The sequence below is a fragment of the Rhincodon typus genome, chromosome 37 (assembly GCF_021869965.1).
Source record: "Rhincodon typus isolate 14 chromosome 37, sRhiTyp1.1, whole genome shotgun sequence".
In the NCBI taxonomy this organism is placed as follows: domain Eukaryota; kingdom Metazoa; phylum Chordata; class Chondrichthyes; order Orectolobiformes; family Rhincodontidae; genus Rhincodon; species Rhincodon typus.
In genome coordinates this window covers 4,640,554-4,658,945 of record NC_063368.1, presented here as the reverse complement: position 1 = coordinate 4,658,945, position 18,392 = coordinate 4,640,554, and the positions used below count along the sequence as shown (strand labels likewise).

At 41.6% G+C, this 18,392-nt stretch overlaps 1 protein-coding gene across 1 annotated transcript in view; it reads right to left on the bottom strand.

Moving 5' to 3' along the window:
* Positions 1 to 756: 756 nt before the first annotated feature.
* Positions 757 to 18,392, bottom strand: part of LOC109916712 (ankyrin repeat and fibronectin type-III domain-containing protein 1-like) — a 91,646-nt gene continuing 74,010 nt past the window's right edge. The window contains exons 12-18 of the mRNA XM_020516449.2: positions 14,260 to 14,475; positions 13,216 to 13,382; positions 10,883 to 11,033; positions 7,532 to 7,691; positions 5,154 to 5,320; positions 4,449 to 4,656; positions 757 to 1,237 (exon numbers count right to left, since the gene is read on the bottom strand). Of these exons, the coding sequence (XP_020372038.1) occupies positions 804 to 1,237; positions 4,449 to 4,656; positions 5,154 to 5,320; positions 7,532 to 7,691; positions 10,883 to 11,033; positions 13,216 to 13,382; positions 14,260 to 14,475 (1,503 nt within the window). The 3' untranslated portion in view covers positions 757 to 803. The remainder of the gene's footprint in view (positions 1,238 to 4,448; positions 4,657 to 5,153; positions 5,321 to 7,531; positions 7,692 to 10,882; positions 11,034 to 13,215; positions 13,383 to 14,259; positions 14,476 to 18,392) is intronic.

Sequence of the window (18,392 nt, the reverse complement as noted above, 5' to 3'; positions counted from 1 at the left end):
GTTTGTTCTTGTATGAAATGATCTGACTGTACTACACACAAAACATAACTTTTCACTGTACTTAGGTACATGTGACATCAATGAATCAAATCAAATCAAACAATGGATGCATATTCAATAGAACTTTCAAAAGGGAATTGGATAAATATGGATAAGTTTGCAGGGCAATGGGGAACATACAATCAGTGTGGGACTAACAGGAGAGCTTTTATCAAGGGATAATACAACACAATGGGCTGAAAGGCCTCCTTCATTGCTGATTGTTCTACAATTCGACGACATTAAAGGACAGATGTACCACAAATGCTGGGAATTAGTAAATAATTGATATATCAAACTACTGGCAGAAATTTGCTGTTCAAACACTGATCATCTTGATTCCTCTAGGATCAATTGCTCCTGAAACCACGTCCATTTCCCTTTGAAAACTTGGCTAGACAAGGAGCTAACATCATTCAAGTCCATCCCACAAATATGCTTCTGTTCCCAACTTGAGAAGAGGATGGGTGTGATTATCTCCACTTGCCACAACTACCAACCTCTGCCTTTTACAATTCTGACTGAGGTGTCCCGAGTAGACCTCCCACACTCACCTAATCAACTGACAGAGGAGCCTGACTCCTTCTATCCGAACTGGACTGCAAGTCTCAGGGAACACAGGCTAGTATCTAACTCACTGTAATGTCCGAGTGATCCCTCCACACTTTCCAAAAAACACCTTAAAGATACTGTGAGACTCTTTACTCAGAGTTGGAAATAATTTACATCGGAATGGTGAGTCCAACTTCAAGGTAATAGAATTTTTAAGTCTCCTGCGACGTCTTGATCCACTCAACCAGACTGCATCCAGGTAGACTGATGTGTTGGACAATTTCACTGGTGAAACTGTACGGTCCTTCACGATCAAACTCCTCAGTGCCTTCATCCATTGATCCTGGCTGTGACCAGAACTTGTAGACGCTGGCTTCCTTCAGTGTCCGCTCTGTAAATTCCAGACTCCCAGTTGAGTGGAACTCTCTGTCAGCTCCCTTGTATCTGTGTTGTCCTCTGTGGAGATCTACATGCTGCAGTGGGTTTTTACTATCTGTGTCCATCACAATGCTTGTCCTGGAGTGATGGTACTCACTGCGCTGGGGGTCCATCCAGACCAGCTGATCAGAGCTCAGGGACAGTTTCAAATCACAGTCTCTCTCCATTGGCCAGAAAACGTCATCTTCATCTGTAATTTCTTTACAATCTGAAAAAAATTGGAGACATAAATCTGATTAAGTCATCCTCCATCTTCTGAAATTAAGAAGAATGAGAAGTGACAGCACTGAAACATACAAGATTCTGAAGGGGCTTGACTGGGCAGAAACTGAGGTACTGTTTCTACTGAAAATCTAGAACAGAAGGCACAGCCTCAAGGTAAGGGGAAGATAATTTAGGCTTGTGATAAGGAAAATCTCTTCACCCAAAAGATTATGAATCTTTGGAATTCTTTAACCTCAGGGACTGGGATGTTCCATTGTTAAAAACTTATAATGCTGGGATAGACAGATTTCTGCTGTCTCAGGAATCAAGGGATAAGCAAGTGGGAAAGTGGAGTTGACGCCAAAGAACAACTATGATCATACCGAATAATGCAGCAGTGTCAATAGGCCAAATCATCTAACTTGTGCTCCTATTTCTGGAGTAACACTTCCATAGAATTACACAGAATATGCAGGCTGCTTGTCTAACTGTATATACGCCACATAAACCTTCTCCCATTCTACGTCATGTCACCCTATCAGTATGTCCTTCTATTTCTTTCTCCCATAGATCCTCAACTAGCTTCCTTTTCATAGAATCATGGAATCCCTACAGTGTGGAAATGGGCCCTTTGGCCCAACAAGTCCACACCGACTCTCAGAGCATCCCACCCAGACCCATCCTCCTGTAAACCCACCTAATCTACACATCGCTGAACACTATGGGCAATTTAGCATGGCCAATCCTCCTAGCCTGCACATCTTTGGACTGTGGGAGGAAACCCATGCAGACACGGGGGGAATGTGCAAACTCCACACAAACAGTCACCCAAGGGTGGAATTGAACCCGGGTTCCCTGATTCTGTAAGGCAGCACTGCTAACCACTGAGCCACCGTGCCTTAAATGCATCTATGTTATTCACCTCAACTACATATGGTAGACAATATCACATTCTTACCTATCTCTTGGTGAGGAAATTTCTCCCATGTTACATCCTGGGTTTATGAGTATCCTGGCCTACATTTTGGTTTCCTCATCAAATTAAAACATCTTCTTTCTACCTACCCTATCAACCCTTTCAGAATTTTAAAGGTTTCTATCAAGTTATGTTTTTATGTTAATGAAGGGATAATTGATTAAATACTTAACTGGGTGTATGTGGAGATAAATAATCACTGGAACTGGATTTTACCGCTGTGTGATCTGAAATAAAACTTTGACTAGAAAAGTATATGCTGGAACTCTGTTCAACCAACATTTTAACCAACATCCTCCTTTTGTATATTTCAAATTCGCCCTCAGGATAAAAAAATAAGCAAATTATGTTGAACTTTCATAGAATATTGGTTAGACGTATATCGGAGTATTGTGACCAATTCTAGGCACTACAGTTCGGAAGCTTCTCAAAGCCATGGAGAGGATTTAGGGGATATGTGATACCAGTAATGAGGCACTTGAGTTCTGTGGAGAGGCTGCAGAGGGTGGGATTGATCTCCTTACAGCAGATGAAGTGTAGGAGAAATTTAATGTAGATCATCAAAATACTGACGGATTTTAATAAAGGGCAAACTGTTTCTGCTCACAGGTGAACACAAAGTTAAGGTAAAGCCAGAAGATCCTACGATTGGAGATGAGGGAAGTTTTAGATACAGTGTTATTCTAATTGGAATGTTCTTTCTGGGTGGAGGCACATTCAACAAGAAGTTTCAATAAAAATATGCCAGGCCTTGGGGTAAGTGAAGGGGCATGGAACTAATTGGACAGTTCCTTTGAAGAGGCAGAACAGGCACAATGGGCCAACTGGCCTCATTCTGTGCTGTATCAATCTATGATTGCCAGGCTTAAGAGTCTCCTGTAGGAAGAATGCACCTCTAAGACCGAATCACAAAGTGCACACAACGATTCAGTGACACAACATTGTATGTATGTAGAGGGAGAAAATCAACCGAACTTGCATTTATATAGCACTTTCACAATCTCAGGATGGTCCAAAGTACCACCACCAATGAAGTACAGTTTGGGGACTTATCACTGTATGATGTAGCAAACTTAGTCGCCAATTTACACACACTGAATTCCCAGAATTGAGCTAAATGACCAGTATTCTTTTGTTGCTATCGGTTATATATAATACACAGCAAAGAGAAAGACCATCTGGCATAATTTGTCTGTGCCAGCCATTACACTCTTCACAAGTCTTGTCTGATTCCAGCCACATATTTTAGCCACTCAGCATACCTTTTCTCTTATGTAATCATCTAGTTCCCTTTTGAGCCTCAACTCTATGTTCTGTGTTATTGAGTTTCACATTCTAACCCTGGAGAAATGCTGGTCAGACAGCCAGAAGAATGCTCTTGTTCTTCTCAAGGTGTCAGGGGATGGTTCAGACCACCTGAGAGGACAGATATTGAGAACCGTGGGTTTCCATCTTACCGGAATGACAGAAACTCCATTAGAGTCAAATTAATCCTGCATCGATGGCTCCAGTTTCCGGAGTGGGATTTGAAATTACACCTTACAACTGAGAAGTGCAGACAAGGCTGACACCATTCACACACAGCCCCTAATGACAGTTATGGCTTGTTCAGTTGGGACAGTTCTATCCATCAAACCACTGAGTTGTTGGTCACTTGAAGTTAATTGGGGGAAAAAAATTCAATCAAGTTTTATCTCTATAGGTTCCTTGAATGAAACAAGCTGACTGATCAATATTTAACATTTAACAACCTTAAAACATAGAAAATAGAACAGTACAGCACAGTACAGGCCCTTCAGCCCACGATGTTGTGCCAACCTATTCTAAGATCAAACTAACCTGCTTACCCTTCATTTTACTATCATCCATGTGCCTATCCAAGAGTCGCTTAAATGTATCTGAATCCACTACCACTGCTGGCAGTGCATTCCACGCACTCACCACTCTCTGTGTAAAACTTGCAGATTATTTGATAATTATCACATTGCTGTTTTGAGAGAGCTTGATGGACACAAATTGGCTGCTGTGTTACCACAATTACAACACTTACCCTGATCTAGCCTACAGATGACATTAGACCCACAGCAATGTGGTTGATCATCTGAAGAGACCTAGCCAGCAGGCCGCTCAATAAATCAAGGGTAGGCCAGACTTGCCAACAATGCCCACATCCCACAAATCAATAAAAATGGACCTGGGCCCCACCAGTCCCTATCTGCTTTATTCAATGGAAGCTCACCTGGACGTTCCCTCTTCCTGTCATCAACTGGAGAAGAGGCAGTGGAATTCACATGGTCTGTGACCGATTCTGGTTTCTCATTTACCTCCATGATACTCGAAATCTCCAGGATCCAGCAGAGAGGTGTGCCAGTGGGAGGTTGTCTGTACCGAGCATATTGTAGTACATCTGTAATCCAACGGACCTCCCTCCAAATGTCATCTAATTGCTAATATTGAAAAATTATTTTGTTAGCAAATATAGCTTCAAACAGGGAAGGAATGATGAAAAAAGGGAGAGAAAGAATGAAGAAGAAAGGGATAGAAAAAGAGAGAGAGGCGTTGAGGAAGATGGAGGATGGATAAAGAGAAAAGTTGAGGCAGAGAAGGAGGGAAGAATGAAAGAGGGAGGCAGGTGCAGGAGAGGCTGGGAGAAAAGGGGGGAAGGAGAATGAGAAAGTGGGAGAGAGGGGCTGCCATAGAGAGGTTGGAAGAGACAAAGAGATGGAATGAATGAAGGAAGAGGGAGGGAGAGGGAAAGATGGAAGAAGGGAACAAGAGCAAAGAGAAAGAGGGAGGAAAGGAGGGATGGATAAAGGGAAGATTCAGTGAATAAGGAAGGAATGATAGGGAGACGAGCAGGTCTCATCAATCTAAGGACTGTTTGATACCTATAATGACATTACTGTTTCAAGAGATGGAACGTGCAGTTTAAGGTACCATTTACCTGAATAAGGTCTGTAACTTGTCCGTGTTTCTCTTTTGCTTCAATTAATTCTGTGTCATCTATAGCTTCCCTCAAAGCTTGTTGTGACAGCAACGAGTCAAGTTCCAATAAAATTGAAGTCTGGCAGTACTTTGAAAAGAGCTCCTGCTCATAGGTTGAGAAGTGCACTGTAATAACCAGTTGTTAGAGGTTAATAGGATGGATTTTTATAGATGAACAAAAAATGAACAAAAGATTGATTAGAAATATCTGTGTCCTTTTGTTCTGCAAACTCTCACCAGTGCTGATGGTTCTACTGTATAACATCATAAAATGATACAGCATAGGAAAGCATTCAGCCAGATATGTGCAAAGGTGAGTAAATGGAATTGACAGATGAACAATGATTTAATTGAAAAATAGAATGTACTCAAGTGGCCGAATGACTTAATCCTGCAAATTGTTATTTTTCAACTCTGATTATCTTAAGCACTTCAGCTGGATCACCTTTTGTTTAACCTTCTATATGCTAGGGATTACAAACTAGTTTATGCAACCTTTCCTTGTAATTTAATCCTTGTGGCTGGGTATCCTCCTAGTGGATCATGGCTGATCCTCTACAGTGACACCACTTTCTCAAACCATCCCTTATTTTCCTGAGTTCCCAAACATTAACCGTTCTCTTGAATATATTCATTGACTGAACATACACAATTTGGAATATAGAATTCCAAATTTTACAACCCTATGTGAAAAAGTCTTCTCATCCCAAAATGGCTGGCCCCTTACCCTGAGATTGTGGCCCTAGCTCCATACTTGCTAGGATCTAAGTAAGGAGAACAACAAATCTATTACTACTTTTGGAGTCTTCCTTCAATTTTTTTTAGAAAATGGGGTCAGTGGTACTAATTTGAATGTATTTTTCCTCAATTTCAAGCACCCCCTGATCAGAGATTAGAAAGGCTTACATTTATATAGGACTTTTCATGACCTTAGAATGTCCCCAAAGTGCTTCACAGTTGGTCAATTAATTTTGCATAAAAATGACGTTTATAATATACCATGCTTATTTGTAGTTTAAAATGCCACATCTCCAACTAACAAATGTGTCTCACTCCCCATCTTAGGACAGCATTCCCTACTGGGTCAGAATGACAATTAACTATTTTTAGGCTGTGACAATACTGTGGCTTTAAGAGGTGTATTTTGTCCTAGTTTTTTTTGTGAAGGCTGAGTCAGAGGTGTAAAACAGTCTGCTCAAAACCAAAAATAAAAACAACTTGTGAGGCCTTGGGTTTTTTTTTCAAGTTGCAACAATAGCAGCAGCCTGATTTGGTGGGGCCAAGCTCCCACAGAACCAGGTTTTCTAGTTTTAGCCTTCAGTAGCAGTTGCTGGGGTCTTGAAGCTGGATGTGGAAGCTCTGTTACAGCCAGAAGCTGGAGTTCTCTTCCTGCTGCTAGAATTGCATGTGAGACAGATCTGTTTTACTGACTTTGCCTTTGTCAAGGGTGTGTTTATGGGATGTTACTATATCGGAGCAGTTAATAAAAATAGAGATATTATTTTGACACCAAATCTTGTCTTTTTGTTTTGTCTATATTTTAATTGTAGTGTAAAAATAAAATATGTTTTGCTTGAAGTCGAGTAGTTTGACCAATTGAATTACATCCAGAGTGCAATGCCACTTACCTTTAAAATAAGAAAAAGTTAGGGTCTAGACTATCTTCTTAATATATTTTGAGGGGGTTTTGTCTGGTCCATAACAAGACATAGGCAGAATTTCTGGATGGAATGTGCAAATTAGGGGATTTGTTTTGTAAAAGGCCAGTACACACCAGGAACTGTCACGAAACTGTTAAAAATGACCTCATCTAAAATCTGGATGAACACAGCAGGCCAAGCAGCATCAGACGAGCAGGAAGGCTGACGTTTCAGGCCTAGACCCTTCTTCAGAAATGGCATGGCAGAATTTCTGAAGAAGGGTCTAGGCCCGAAACGTCAGCTCCATTTCTGAAGAAGGGTCTAGGCCTGAAACGTCAGCCTTCCTGCTCCTCTGATGCTGCTTGGCCTGCTGTGTTCATCCAGCTCTACACCTTGTTAGCTCAGATTCTCCAGCATCTGCAGTTCCTACTATCTCATCTAAAATCTTCCTGGTTCTGAGAAAAAGTGAGAAGTGGAACCTACAGGTGAGGAAGATCGTGTGTTGATCCCAGTGCTACATTAACTGTTCTCAGCTTTATGTTAGACAAGGGGGTAACAAAGATTATGAAACCAAGGGACATACATTGAAGATAAGCAGATTCTAACAGAATGTGGAACAGGCTTAAGAGGCTGAATGGTCTCTTCCTGTTCCTATACTTCACATGGATGTAGATCTGTTCCCAATGGCCTTACCCACCAAGCTCAAAGATTTGAAGTGGCAGGGTCAGAAACCCTGAGGGATGTCCATCCTGTCCTGGGGCTGAACACACATCATCCGAGGGAGGCAGCAACAGGAGGAAGGAGACTTCACGTCCAAATTCCAACACTTCCTGTGTGTATAGACGAAAATCCGCAGCCTAAAAACAGAGAAAATTTTCAGGCTACAATTTGGTACTGACGTCTCCGTACCCAAATAAAATGAGTTGAATGAAAGTGACTCAGTAACGCAAATAGAAAACAGGAGGAGTAGACCATTCAGCCCTTTAAGCCCGCTCTGCCATTCAATATGATCATGGCTGATCATCCAAACCTGTTCCTGCTTTCTACCTCTGATCTACCTTTGATCCCTTTAACCCTACGAACTATATCTAACTCCTTCTTAAAATCATTCAATGTTTTGGCCTCAACAACTTTCTGTGGTAGGGAATTTCACAGTCTCGCCACTCTCTGGGTGAAGAAATTTCTTCTCATCTCTGTCCTAAATAGCCTACACCATATCCTCAAATTGTGACTCCCTGGTCATCAGGAACATCTTTTCTACGTTTACCCTATGTAACCCTTTTAGAATTTGATAGGTGCCTATGAGATCCCCTCTTCATTCTTCTAAACTTCAGTGAATATAACCCTAACCAATTCAACTTCTCCTCATGTGTCAGTCCTGTCATCCTAGGAATCAGTGTGGTAAACCTTTGTTGCACTCACTCCAGAGGCAGAGCATCCTTCCTCAGATATGGAAACCAAAACTGCGCACAATATTTCAGGTGTTTTCTCACTAAGGTCCTGTACTCAAAACCTCTTACGATGAAGGGTGATATATCATTTATCTGCTGCACCTACATACATACATTCTGGCATATGAAAGTAGAAGGACATCCAAGTCTTGTTGCACCTCCACCAATTGTAATCTATCACCATTCAGATAATAATCTGCCGTCCAGATTTTACTACCATAGTGGATAACCTCTCACTTATCCACATTATACTTCATCTGCCATGCATTTGTCCATTCACTCAACTTATCCAAATCACACTGAAGCATCTCTGAATTCTCCTCACAGTTCACCCTCCGATCCAGCTTTGCATTGTCTAACAACTTGGAGATACTATATTAATGATTTAGCAAACTAAATACATGTTGTGAATAATTTAGGTCCAACTGATTGTTGTGGTACCCCACTAGTCACTGCCCTGCCACTTGGGAAAAGGCCTGTTTATTTCTGCTCTATATTTCCCATCTGCCAAACAGTTCTCTATCCAAGTCAGTACATTACCCCCAATTCCATGCACTTTAATTTAAATGCTAAGCTCTTATGTAGGACCTTACCAAAGCCTTCTGAAAATCCAAGCAGCTCACATCCACTAGCTCTTCCTTATTTACTCTACTAGTTACATCCTCAAAATTCCAGTAAATTTGACAGGCATGATTTCCCTTTCATAAATCCATGCGGACTCTGTCCAATAATCCTGTCACTGTTTTCCAAATACTCTGCTTTTGAATCTTTTAGAATGGACTGTAACATTTTTCCCACTACTGACGTAAGGCTAACCAGTCTATAATTCCCTGTTTTCTCTTTGTTCCTCCTTTTTTCAGCAGTGGACTTACAATAGCCAAACTTTAATCCCTTCAAACTGTTCCAGAGTCTATGGAATCTTTAAAAATGACCACCAATGTATCCACTATTTCTATGGTCACGTTCTTAAGTATTCTGGAATGTGGATTATTGGGCCCTGAGGATTTATTGACCTTTAATCCCATCAATTTCCTAATACTATTCATCTACAAATACTGATTTGTGTCCTCCTTTGTGAAGATGGATCCTAAAATGTATTTAATTGGTCTGTCATCTCTTTGTTTCCCATTATAACTTCCCCTGTCTCTGACTGGAAGGGACCTACATTTGTCATCACTAACCTTTTTCTCTTCACATACCTGCAGAAGCTTTTGAAACCAGTTTGTATGTTTCCTGAAAGCTTACTCTTGTACTCTATTTCCCCCTTCCTAATCTATCCCTTTGTCCTCCTCTGTCAAATAGGCATGATTGACTGGAGTTGACCAGAAGCTCATTTGGACCTGCAAAACAAAATTTTGGCTACAAGAGCAGGCCAGAAGCTGGGAATTCTGCTGTGAGTAATTCACCTCTTGACCCTCCCCAAAAGACTGTTGTCATTTACCGGGCATATGTGAGGAATATAGTGGAATATTTCCCACATGCCTGGGCAAGTGCAGCTCCAACAACACTGAAGAAGCTCAACACCATCCAGGATAAAACAGCCCGCTGGATCAGTGCCCCATCCACTACATTAAATATTCCCTCGCTCCACCATTGATGCTCAGGAGTAGCAGTATATATCATCTAAAAGGTATACTGCAGCACGAATCAAGACTTCCTCAGTAGCGACTTCCAAACTCGTGACGTCTACCACCTGGATATGCATGGACAGAGGATGCACTGCGACATCACCAGTTGCAGTTCCCCTCCAAGGAATATACCATCCTGACTTGGAAATATATCACTGTTCCTTCAATGTAACTAAGTCAAACTCCTGGAACTCCTTCCCTAACAGCACTGGGGGTGTATCTACACCATATGGATTTAAGCCATTTAGAAAGGCACCTCATTAGTACCGCAAGGGCAAATCGAGGTGGGCGATAACTTGTTAAAGATGTCCTCATCTAAAGACTATTTAAGAAAAGCAGAGGTTCTCGTTAATCAGCAGTGCTTAATTTCAGAGATGGATTCTCCCTTCTGTACCAATGCAACAATTCCGTTGCCCACACCTGATGACCACACTGGATCAGATGGCCAACCTGGTACCTGTGTGTACCATAACTGTCAGGTTGGCTTAGAATAATCTCTCAGGTCAACTGTTAAAGAGCCATAAGAAAGAGAAATAAAAAGAAAACATTTTAGATGGTAAAAACTGGAAAATAGAATATTCTGTAAATTCAGAACATGTTAATCAACACTTGAAAGGAACAGGAGGCCATTCTGCCGCCAAGTCTTTACTGATCAATCATTTAGATCCCGGCTATCTTTCGCATAATTTCATCTGTCCACTTAGATTTATAAACCTTTAAACCCTGCTCTGTAAAAATAGTTTGAATCAATTTGGGTGAAGTTCAATACTTTGTGCCACTTCTTTATCTTAAGGAAACATTAAGGTTGTTTCTCTTCTTTTAGAGGTGGGAACAGACCTACTATGTATTTCCAATCAAAAAAGAACAAGCCTTGAACTAGATTCTCCATCCAGTGCTTACTGCTAATAGGTTGGCTGCACAGATGCAAGTTGTTGCTTCAATGTGAAAATTGTACACGATGGAGGTTACCTGACCAAGAGCCATGTCCAGTTGTTGGAGGAGGCTTTTCACAGCCGTACGTAGCCCGTCTAGGAAAGAACACAGTGAGCTCCCTGTGTTCCCCTCTGTGGCAATGGAATCAGTCAAGGATGACACATTTCGCAACCATTCCCACTCCTCCCTGCAACCAACAAAATGAGATAAGGTTTGTCACCGCATCCTGGACTGAGATCGACTGTTCATTGTCTGGCACTGTGAAGCCAGGCTGGTCGAACTAATAGAGCTGAAGCAACGGATGAGGCATGGCAGCATTCTTGAATAGCACTTTTTGGACTTGATTGAAATTGTTGTTTAAATGGTCGATACACACAGCCTATTGCTGTTTATGAGCCTGCTTTATTTATGCCTCTCCAAGCACAGTACTTGTGATGCTTCTGTCATATACTGGACTGCCGGTCTGATTTGAATTGCTTTGGAGAGAGATGCAGAGAGATCAGAGGGCTCCCCAAAAGGGCAATCTGTTTGTGAATTTGGTTGTCTGGAGTTACTTTGGCTGGTGACTGGTGTTATATATAGGTCTGAGAGGGTGAATAATGAGGAATGCCATAGGCAACACTCACTATGATGATGTCATATGAAATTTTGGGCAGCACAACTTAGGATCTCACAGGTTAAAACCTAATATCTGGTTTTCGTCAAGATCTCTGTAACAAGTGTCCATAGTATCAATGTAATCTGTAACTAATTGCTGATATGCAATAAACTACATCTTGTTAATTACACAACAGTCTTCCAGTTAGACCAGGCGGTGGTTATCCTCTAACACATTAAAACAAGCAGGCCCTGTAGTTTTCTGCTTTGAAAAGGTGGCAGTATCTTCACCATTAGCAGCAGCTCACACAGTGTACAGAGATGGCACGTCTGTAACAACAGTGGGAAGGAGAAGATCAGCAGGGAGTGACAGTCTGTGGGCTTGACTGAGGGCAGACACAGATACATTACTTTATGACAGCATTAAACAATGTTAAGAGGAGTGTCTGTCAAAGTTCAACCTGTGAGTTAACAGATAACATTTACAAAAAGATCAGTGGGGATCTTTCTTCTTTATGTGGATATGGACATAGCTAGCAAGGCCAACATTTGTGGCCCAATCCTAACCACCCTTGAACTGAATGGCTTGTTCATCTATTTTAGAGGGTAGTGAAGAGTCAATGACATTGATTGGGGGTCTGGAATCACATGTAGGCCAGACTAAGTAAGGACAGCAAATTTCCTTCCCTAAAGAACATTAGTGAACCAGAGGAACTTATACAATAATTGGTAATAGCTGTCATGGTTACCATTACTGAGATCACCTTTGAATTTCAGGATGCTAATTGAACTTAAATTGTACCCGCTACCACAGTGGGATTTGAACTAGTATTTCCTTGAACATTAGCCGAGGCAAATGGATGACTAGCCACGATATCACTGTCACCTCACAATATGAACAGATATCATTGACAATCCAAACAACAGAACAAGATAAAGACTGGGGAAAGTCATTAGGTCCATCTTGGCTCATTTGTCTAAAGTGACAAAAATATCCCCAAGTGTAAGATCCATTGTCCCTTAAATTATTCCAGGGAATTTTCCTCCATCACTACATCTGTGACTCTTTTCCACATGTTAGTTCATTTTGAATGAAGATCTTTCTCATGTCAGCCCTTCCTTTTACTGGGTTGAAACTATGGTCCTTTGCCTTATCCTTGTAATTTAACTTAAAGCAGTCTTAAAGCAGATTTTCAAATCTCACAGGTCTTACATAACAGACCAAAAAGCCTCTAGTTTCACATATCACGAACACTAGGAGCTCTTCCCGTCTGGAAGCAGAAATCCATCAGCCGGAAGGTGCCCAAGTCACTGAGGCGATTTTTGCTGCGGCTGGTTGTATTCCTGGAGGTAATATAACATGACCCTCCTGTCTGCTAACCACTCTGTCCCCAGGTGCTCCCAAAATTGGTTACTTAACATGTCCATCCATTCAGACCAATCCCAAACAAGTATCACTCTCTATTAGCCCATTAATGGATTCTGGCTGCAGGGAGTGCTGTCCAGATTTTCTTCAGTTCCTGGAGTCTCCAGATCAGTTGGTAACCTTAGGCTGGAATCTTGGGTGGGAAACACCATTTGGACAATAGACACGAGCTTACAAGGAGAGGGATGGGGGCCATTGGGTGAGAGAGGTAATTGAGCTGGGAGCATGAGGATCAGACTCATTGTGGGATAAAGTCTAGAGAAAACAAAGTGGAATTAGGAAAAGAGAGGGCGAGTTTGAAGAGCTTGAGAATATAAAGAGGAAAATCCTGATTATTTTCTATTACCTGGATACGTTCTTGTTGTCCCGTATCTTGGTGTGACAGAGCACATTGGGCACCCTGTAAGGGACGAGCACTTTAATCTGATCCACAGAGCTGCAGAGCTTTAGATAACCGAGGTAGAGGCCTGGAGGTAAGGCCTGGTTGACTCTCAGGTGATAATCGAGTTTATCCTGAAGAAGAAAAATAAAAGGGTCAAAGAGGTTTCTTTTCTTGTTAACAAATAAACAAGAGATCCTCTCATCCTATGCATTCCAACAAACCGGATTTAAAGGTGGAGCAATAGTGATGGTTTTGAAAAGGAAAGGGGCATGCTTTGTATGACAAGACAATGGATTATCATGAGACCCAGGATAAGACATTGGGTGCTCAGTAGTTTAATGAGAAAGAGCGCAAGGGGGCAGAATGTACATCTCATAGCCAGGACACAGTCAGAAGATGGTTAAAGGGAAAGGAAAGTACAGTAGAGAGACAAAGAAGGAGACCCAGTTTCAGGGCTAGCGCAGAAGGAGCCTTAGGCGTGTTGGGTTCAGTGAGCCATGGGTGGGTTAGAAGGCAACGAGAGGAGCGACAACAGTGTACTGGTAATGTCACTGGACTTGTGATCCAGCAATCCAGATTAATGCTCTGAGGACTCAGGTTCAAATCCCACCACAGCAGTTGGAGGAATTTTAAATCACTTAGTGAAATGTGAAACATTTGGGGCAGCACAGTGGCTCAGTGGTTAGCACTGCTGCCTCACAGCACCAGGGACCCGGGTTTGATTCCACCCTTGGGCAACTGCCTGTGTGGAGTTTGCACGTTCTCCCCATGCCTGCATGGGTTTCCTCCAGGTGCTCTGGTTTTCTCCCACAGTCCAAAGATGTGCAGGCTAGGTGGATTGGACATACCAAATTGCCTGTAGGGTTCAGGGATGCTGAAATAGGTCTGGGGAATGAGGGGTTAAGTGAGAAGATAATAAGGATTATGAAGCAAAAGCAATGAGGGATGTAACAAAACTGTGGGCAAGATTTACTCATCTTAACATCCTTTTAAAAGAGAAGATCTTACCTTCAAAGTCATGAAGAGCATGTCCAGGGCAGTGAAGCTCTCGAAAGCAGAGACAGATTTCCGATAGTTATGAAGCTTTGAAAGCGCAATCCATCGGACATTCTCCAGCACCTGGGATGGCCGCAGCTCCTTGATGGTTAGGATCAAAACATTCCCAAGTTTGTCCTTGATTGGTTCAAAGTGTACCTGGCCCAGGTCTTGTGTTCCCAACGCACTCTGGAGAACAGGAATTGTACAACTTAAACTCCCCTCCAACATGAACATAGGAATTAGGAGTAGACCACTCAGCCTTTCTGAAGAAGGGCCTAGGCCCGAAACGTCAGCCTTCCTGCTCCTCTGATGCTGCTTGGCCTGCTGTGTTCATCCAGCTCTACACCTTGTTATCTCAGCCTCTCAAACCTGCTCTGTTGTACAATAAAATCATGGCTAATCTGATTACTCCATTATCCCATCTATTCCTATTAACCTTTTATCACCTTGCATTTCAAGGATCTATTGACCTACGCCTTAAAATATTTCCACTACCACTACCTTTTCAGAATGCATGACCTTCTATGAGAAGAATACCCTCCTCTTCTCTGACTTAAATGAGCGATCTCTTATATTGAAACAGTGAACCATATTTCTAGATTCTCCCACAAGTGGTCACATCCTTTCCACATCCACCCTCAGGTTCAACACCTTGTACTCTCCTAAACTCTAGCGGATACAAACTGAGCTGTCCAACCTTTCCTTATTAAGGCAACTCACCCATTCCAGGTATTAGACAGATAAACCTTCTCTGAACAGTTTCCAATGCATTTACATCCTTTCTTAAATAAAGTGACAAATACTATACACGGTACTCCAAGATGCGATCTCACCAACCCAATATTACGAAACATAACCTCCCTACTTTTGTATTCAATCCCTCTCACAATAAGTAATAACATCTATGAGCTTTTCCAAATATTTGCTTTCCTACATATTATGGTTTTGTAATTAATACAGTAACAGTGTCTAGACCCTCCCTGCATTTCGGAGCTCAGTTATCTTCCACCATTTAAATAACATGCTTTTGCAAATTCTTCATGCCAAAATGGACAATTTCACATCCTGCCACATTAAACTCATTTATCATATTGTCCACTGACTACCTAAATCCCTCTGAAGTAACCTCATGTGTTCTTAACAACTTTATTTCCTTTAAAATCTTTGTGTTATCAGCAGATTTGGCAACCAAAACTTCAGTCCCTGCTGGTCAGAACTGTGAGATGAATTCCCTGGCTCATAGACAATGGCTGAGAACAAGAACTCCATAACTTAGAATCAAACCACAAACCCATATCCCATCCTTGAAGACTGATCAAGTTTGCGGTGATCTAGAGTGTTACAGCTCCCTGGGAGAGTCTGGGCTGCTATGGCAACATGCACTTTTACCTCCAATTCCTTTCTACCTCCTGGCTGACCACAGGTTGCTCCCTCTCTTATCACCTGCATTGGTGTATACTGGAAGGAATTGCCAGCTGATACTCAACCTGTTTGGCTGTTATAAATACGCTTCTGTGGCCAACAAGTTCTGAAGTGGGTCTTGAACCTGGAGCTTCTGGTTCACAGGCAGTGTGCCACCCACTGCACCATAGGACTGAGGCAAGTACTAAAATTGGAAGCACAGTGGATCATTAGGAGGATCAAAGGAGGCCACTAGGGGTTGTAAATGCCTGATGTGAGCAATGCCCTTCAAACTGTATAACCAGAGATAGTAGGAACTGCAGATGCTGGAGAATCTGAGATAACAAGGTGTAGAGCTGGATGAACACAGCAGGCGAAGCAGCATCTGAGGAGCAGGAAGGCTGACGTTTCGGGCCTAGACACTTCATCAGAAACTGTATAACCAATTGTCTTTCACTTTCCTTAACAGAGAGTCACCTAATATCCCTCAGGGGTAATTATCTACCTATAGGTTGTGGAATGTAGTGATTGTTAAAGGAATGTAGTGATAGTTAAAGGAAAATTGATTTATGGGTTTAGGAGATTGCTGTGTGACAGAATAGCTGCAGTACCATTAGGTGACACCTTGTGGCACTACAAGTTAGCATTCTGAACAGTGTCAGCAATCATCTGAACACTTGTGATGTGTAGATTGCAGGCTGTGCATTCAATCTGAAGCTGAATCATAGGCAATGCCAGCATAGATAGGGATTTTTAATCCAATTTTGAGTTGTGTTCTGTCTGCTTGTTACACTGATGTAAAACCAATTCCATTTCGGAGGGAGCGTTCTTTCCGTGCCACCTTGGACCATTCCACCATCATTCCTAATGCCCCCCATTTTCCAGCCACCTAAGGGACGTTCCCATGCAACCACAGAAGGTGTAACACTTGCCCTTTCACCTCCTCCCTGTTCAATGTCCCAAACATCTTCCAGGTGAAGCAGCATGTTACTTGTACTTCTTTCACTCCAGTTTACTGCATTCACTATTCACAATGTGGTCTTCTTTGCATTTACAAGACCAGATGCAGACTGGGTCACTGCTCAGTGGAACACCTCCATTCTGTCCTTAATAATTACCCTGACCTTCCAGTTGCTTGCCATTTCAATACATCACCTAGCTCTCATTCTAACTTTTCTGACCTGAACCTGCGACAGTATTCCAACAAAGCTCAATACAAGAGGAACAACACCTCATTTTTGGCTTAGGTACTTTACAGCCTTTAAGTTTCACATTGAGTTCACCAACTTCAGATCATGACGTCTGGCCTCCAATCTGACCGCATTCCCCCATTCTCTGCTGTGTGTTGTTGACTTTGCTATTAGCATAGGAGACTTATTTACTCCTTTTCACACCTTTATTTATGCCTATTTTACAGCTGTACCCCTCTTTTACCACCATTAGTGCTGGGCACCCTCACCATTTGTTCCCCTCACTCCTTACCCCCTCTGTCAACAAATAAAACATCATTTTCAGCCCTTAAAGTTCTGCAGAAGGGTTGTACTGAACTCGAAATATTAACTGTTTTTCACCTTTCCAAAAATGCTGCCAGACCTGTTGAGACTCTCCAGCATTTTCAGGTTTATTTCAGATTTCTAGCATCTGCAGCTTTTTTTTTCTTTTAAGAAAACCAATGTCATTGTCCCATTCTCTCCACATCGGCTTATCTGCCTGTGCCTCAAACATTTATTCAATTTTCCTTCAAGAGTTGCAATAGTCTCTAACTTCACCATTGCCTGCGGCAAAGAACTCCAACCCTTTGTGTGTAATTCAGTGATTATCTTAAATATTCATTGACTCTCCAACCAGAAGCAATAATTTATTCCTTTGTTCACATTTATCAAAACTCTCCAAAATATTTGTAGAAATCTTTCTTAATTATGCTTGTTCCTTCGTCTGCTCTGCTGGGATTCTTCAGAATTGTAAATCTTTTGTTAAGACCTAGCTGATATAATTACTGGACAAGTCAGTACCCAGACTGAAATTTGCCTTGATAGATCATGTTTTTAAAAAATTAATGACGTGGTCTTTCGCTAAAATAAGCTGCTGTGCTCAGATTTGGTTTTAATAGTAAAACAGAATTTTATTACGCGAAAGAAAAGATAATATAGAATAAACTAAACAATTAACGTATAACACAATTTAAAAGATTTTGAAGCACAGTAAAATTACAATATTCCATCTACCCCAACAACATTCCTTTACAGTACTCAAACAATAGAGAGAATTCTCTTCTCTACCACATCTGAAAAAACTGACTTAACCCAATTCCTGGTCTTGTGAGTCTGATAGCCTCTTATTTAAGTATTCACACAACTGACCTTAGACTTTCTCAACTTCAAATAACTCCTTCGAGGTTCTAATCAAACACTTCTGGTCTGAAACTTTCGCACCAAAACCCTTACACCAAGGTAACCCATTTTCAAACCTTTAGGAGCTGACTTCTTTCTCTTACAGAAACTATTCCATTTATCCAACTTCTAGCAGGATTTCTGTAAACTGAAACAAATGCTTTCCAAGCTATGGGGGCTTTTCCCCAAGTAAAAAGAAAATTAATTCCCAATCCTTTTAACTGAAAGCAGCCTTATATTCTTCAATGTTTATTTCATTCATGACAATGTAATTGTACTTCCTGGCTTGTTGTCTGTGAGAATCCATCAACG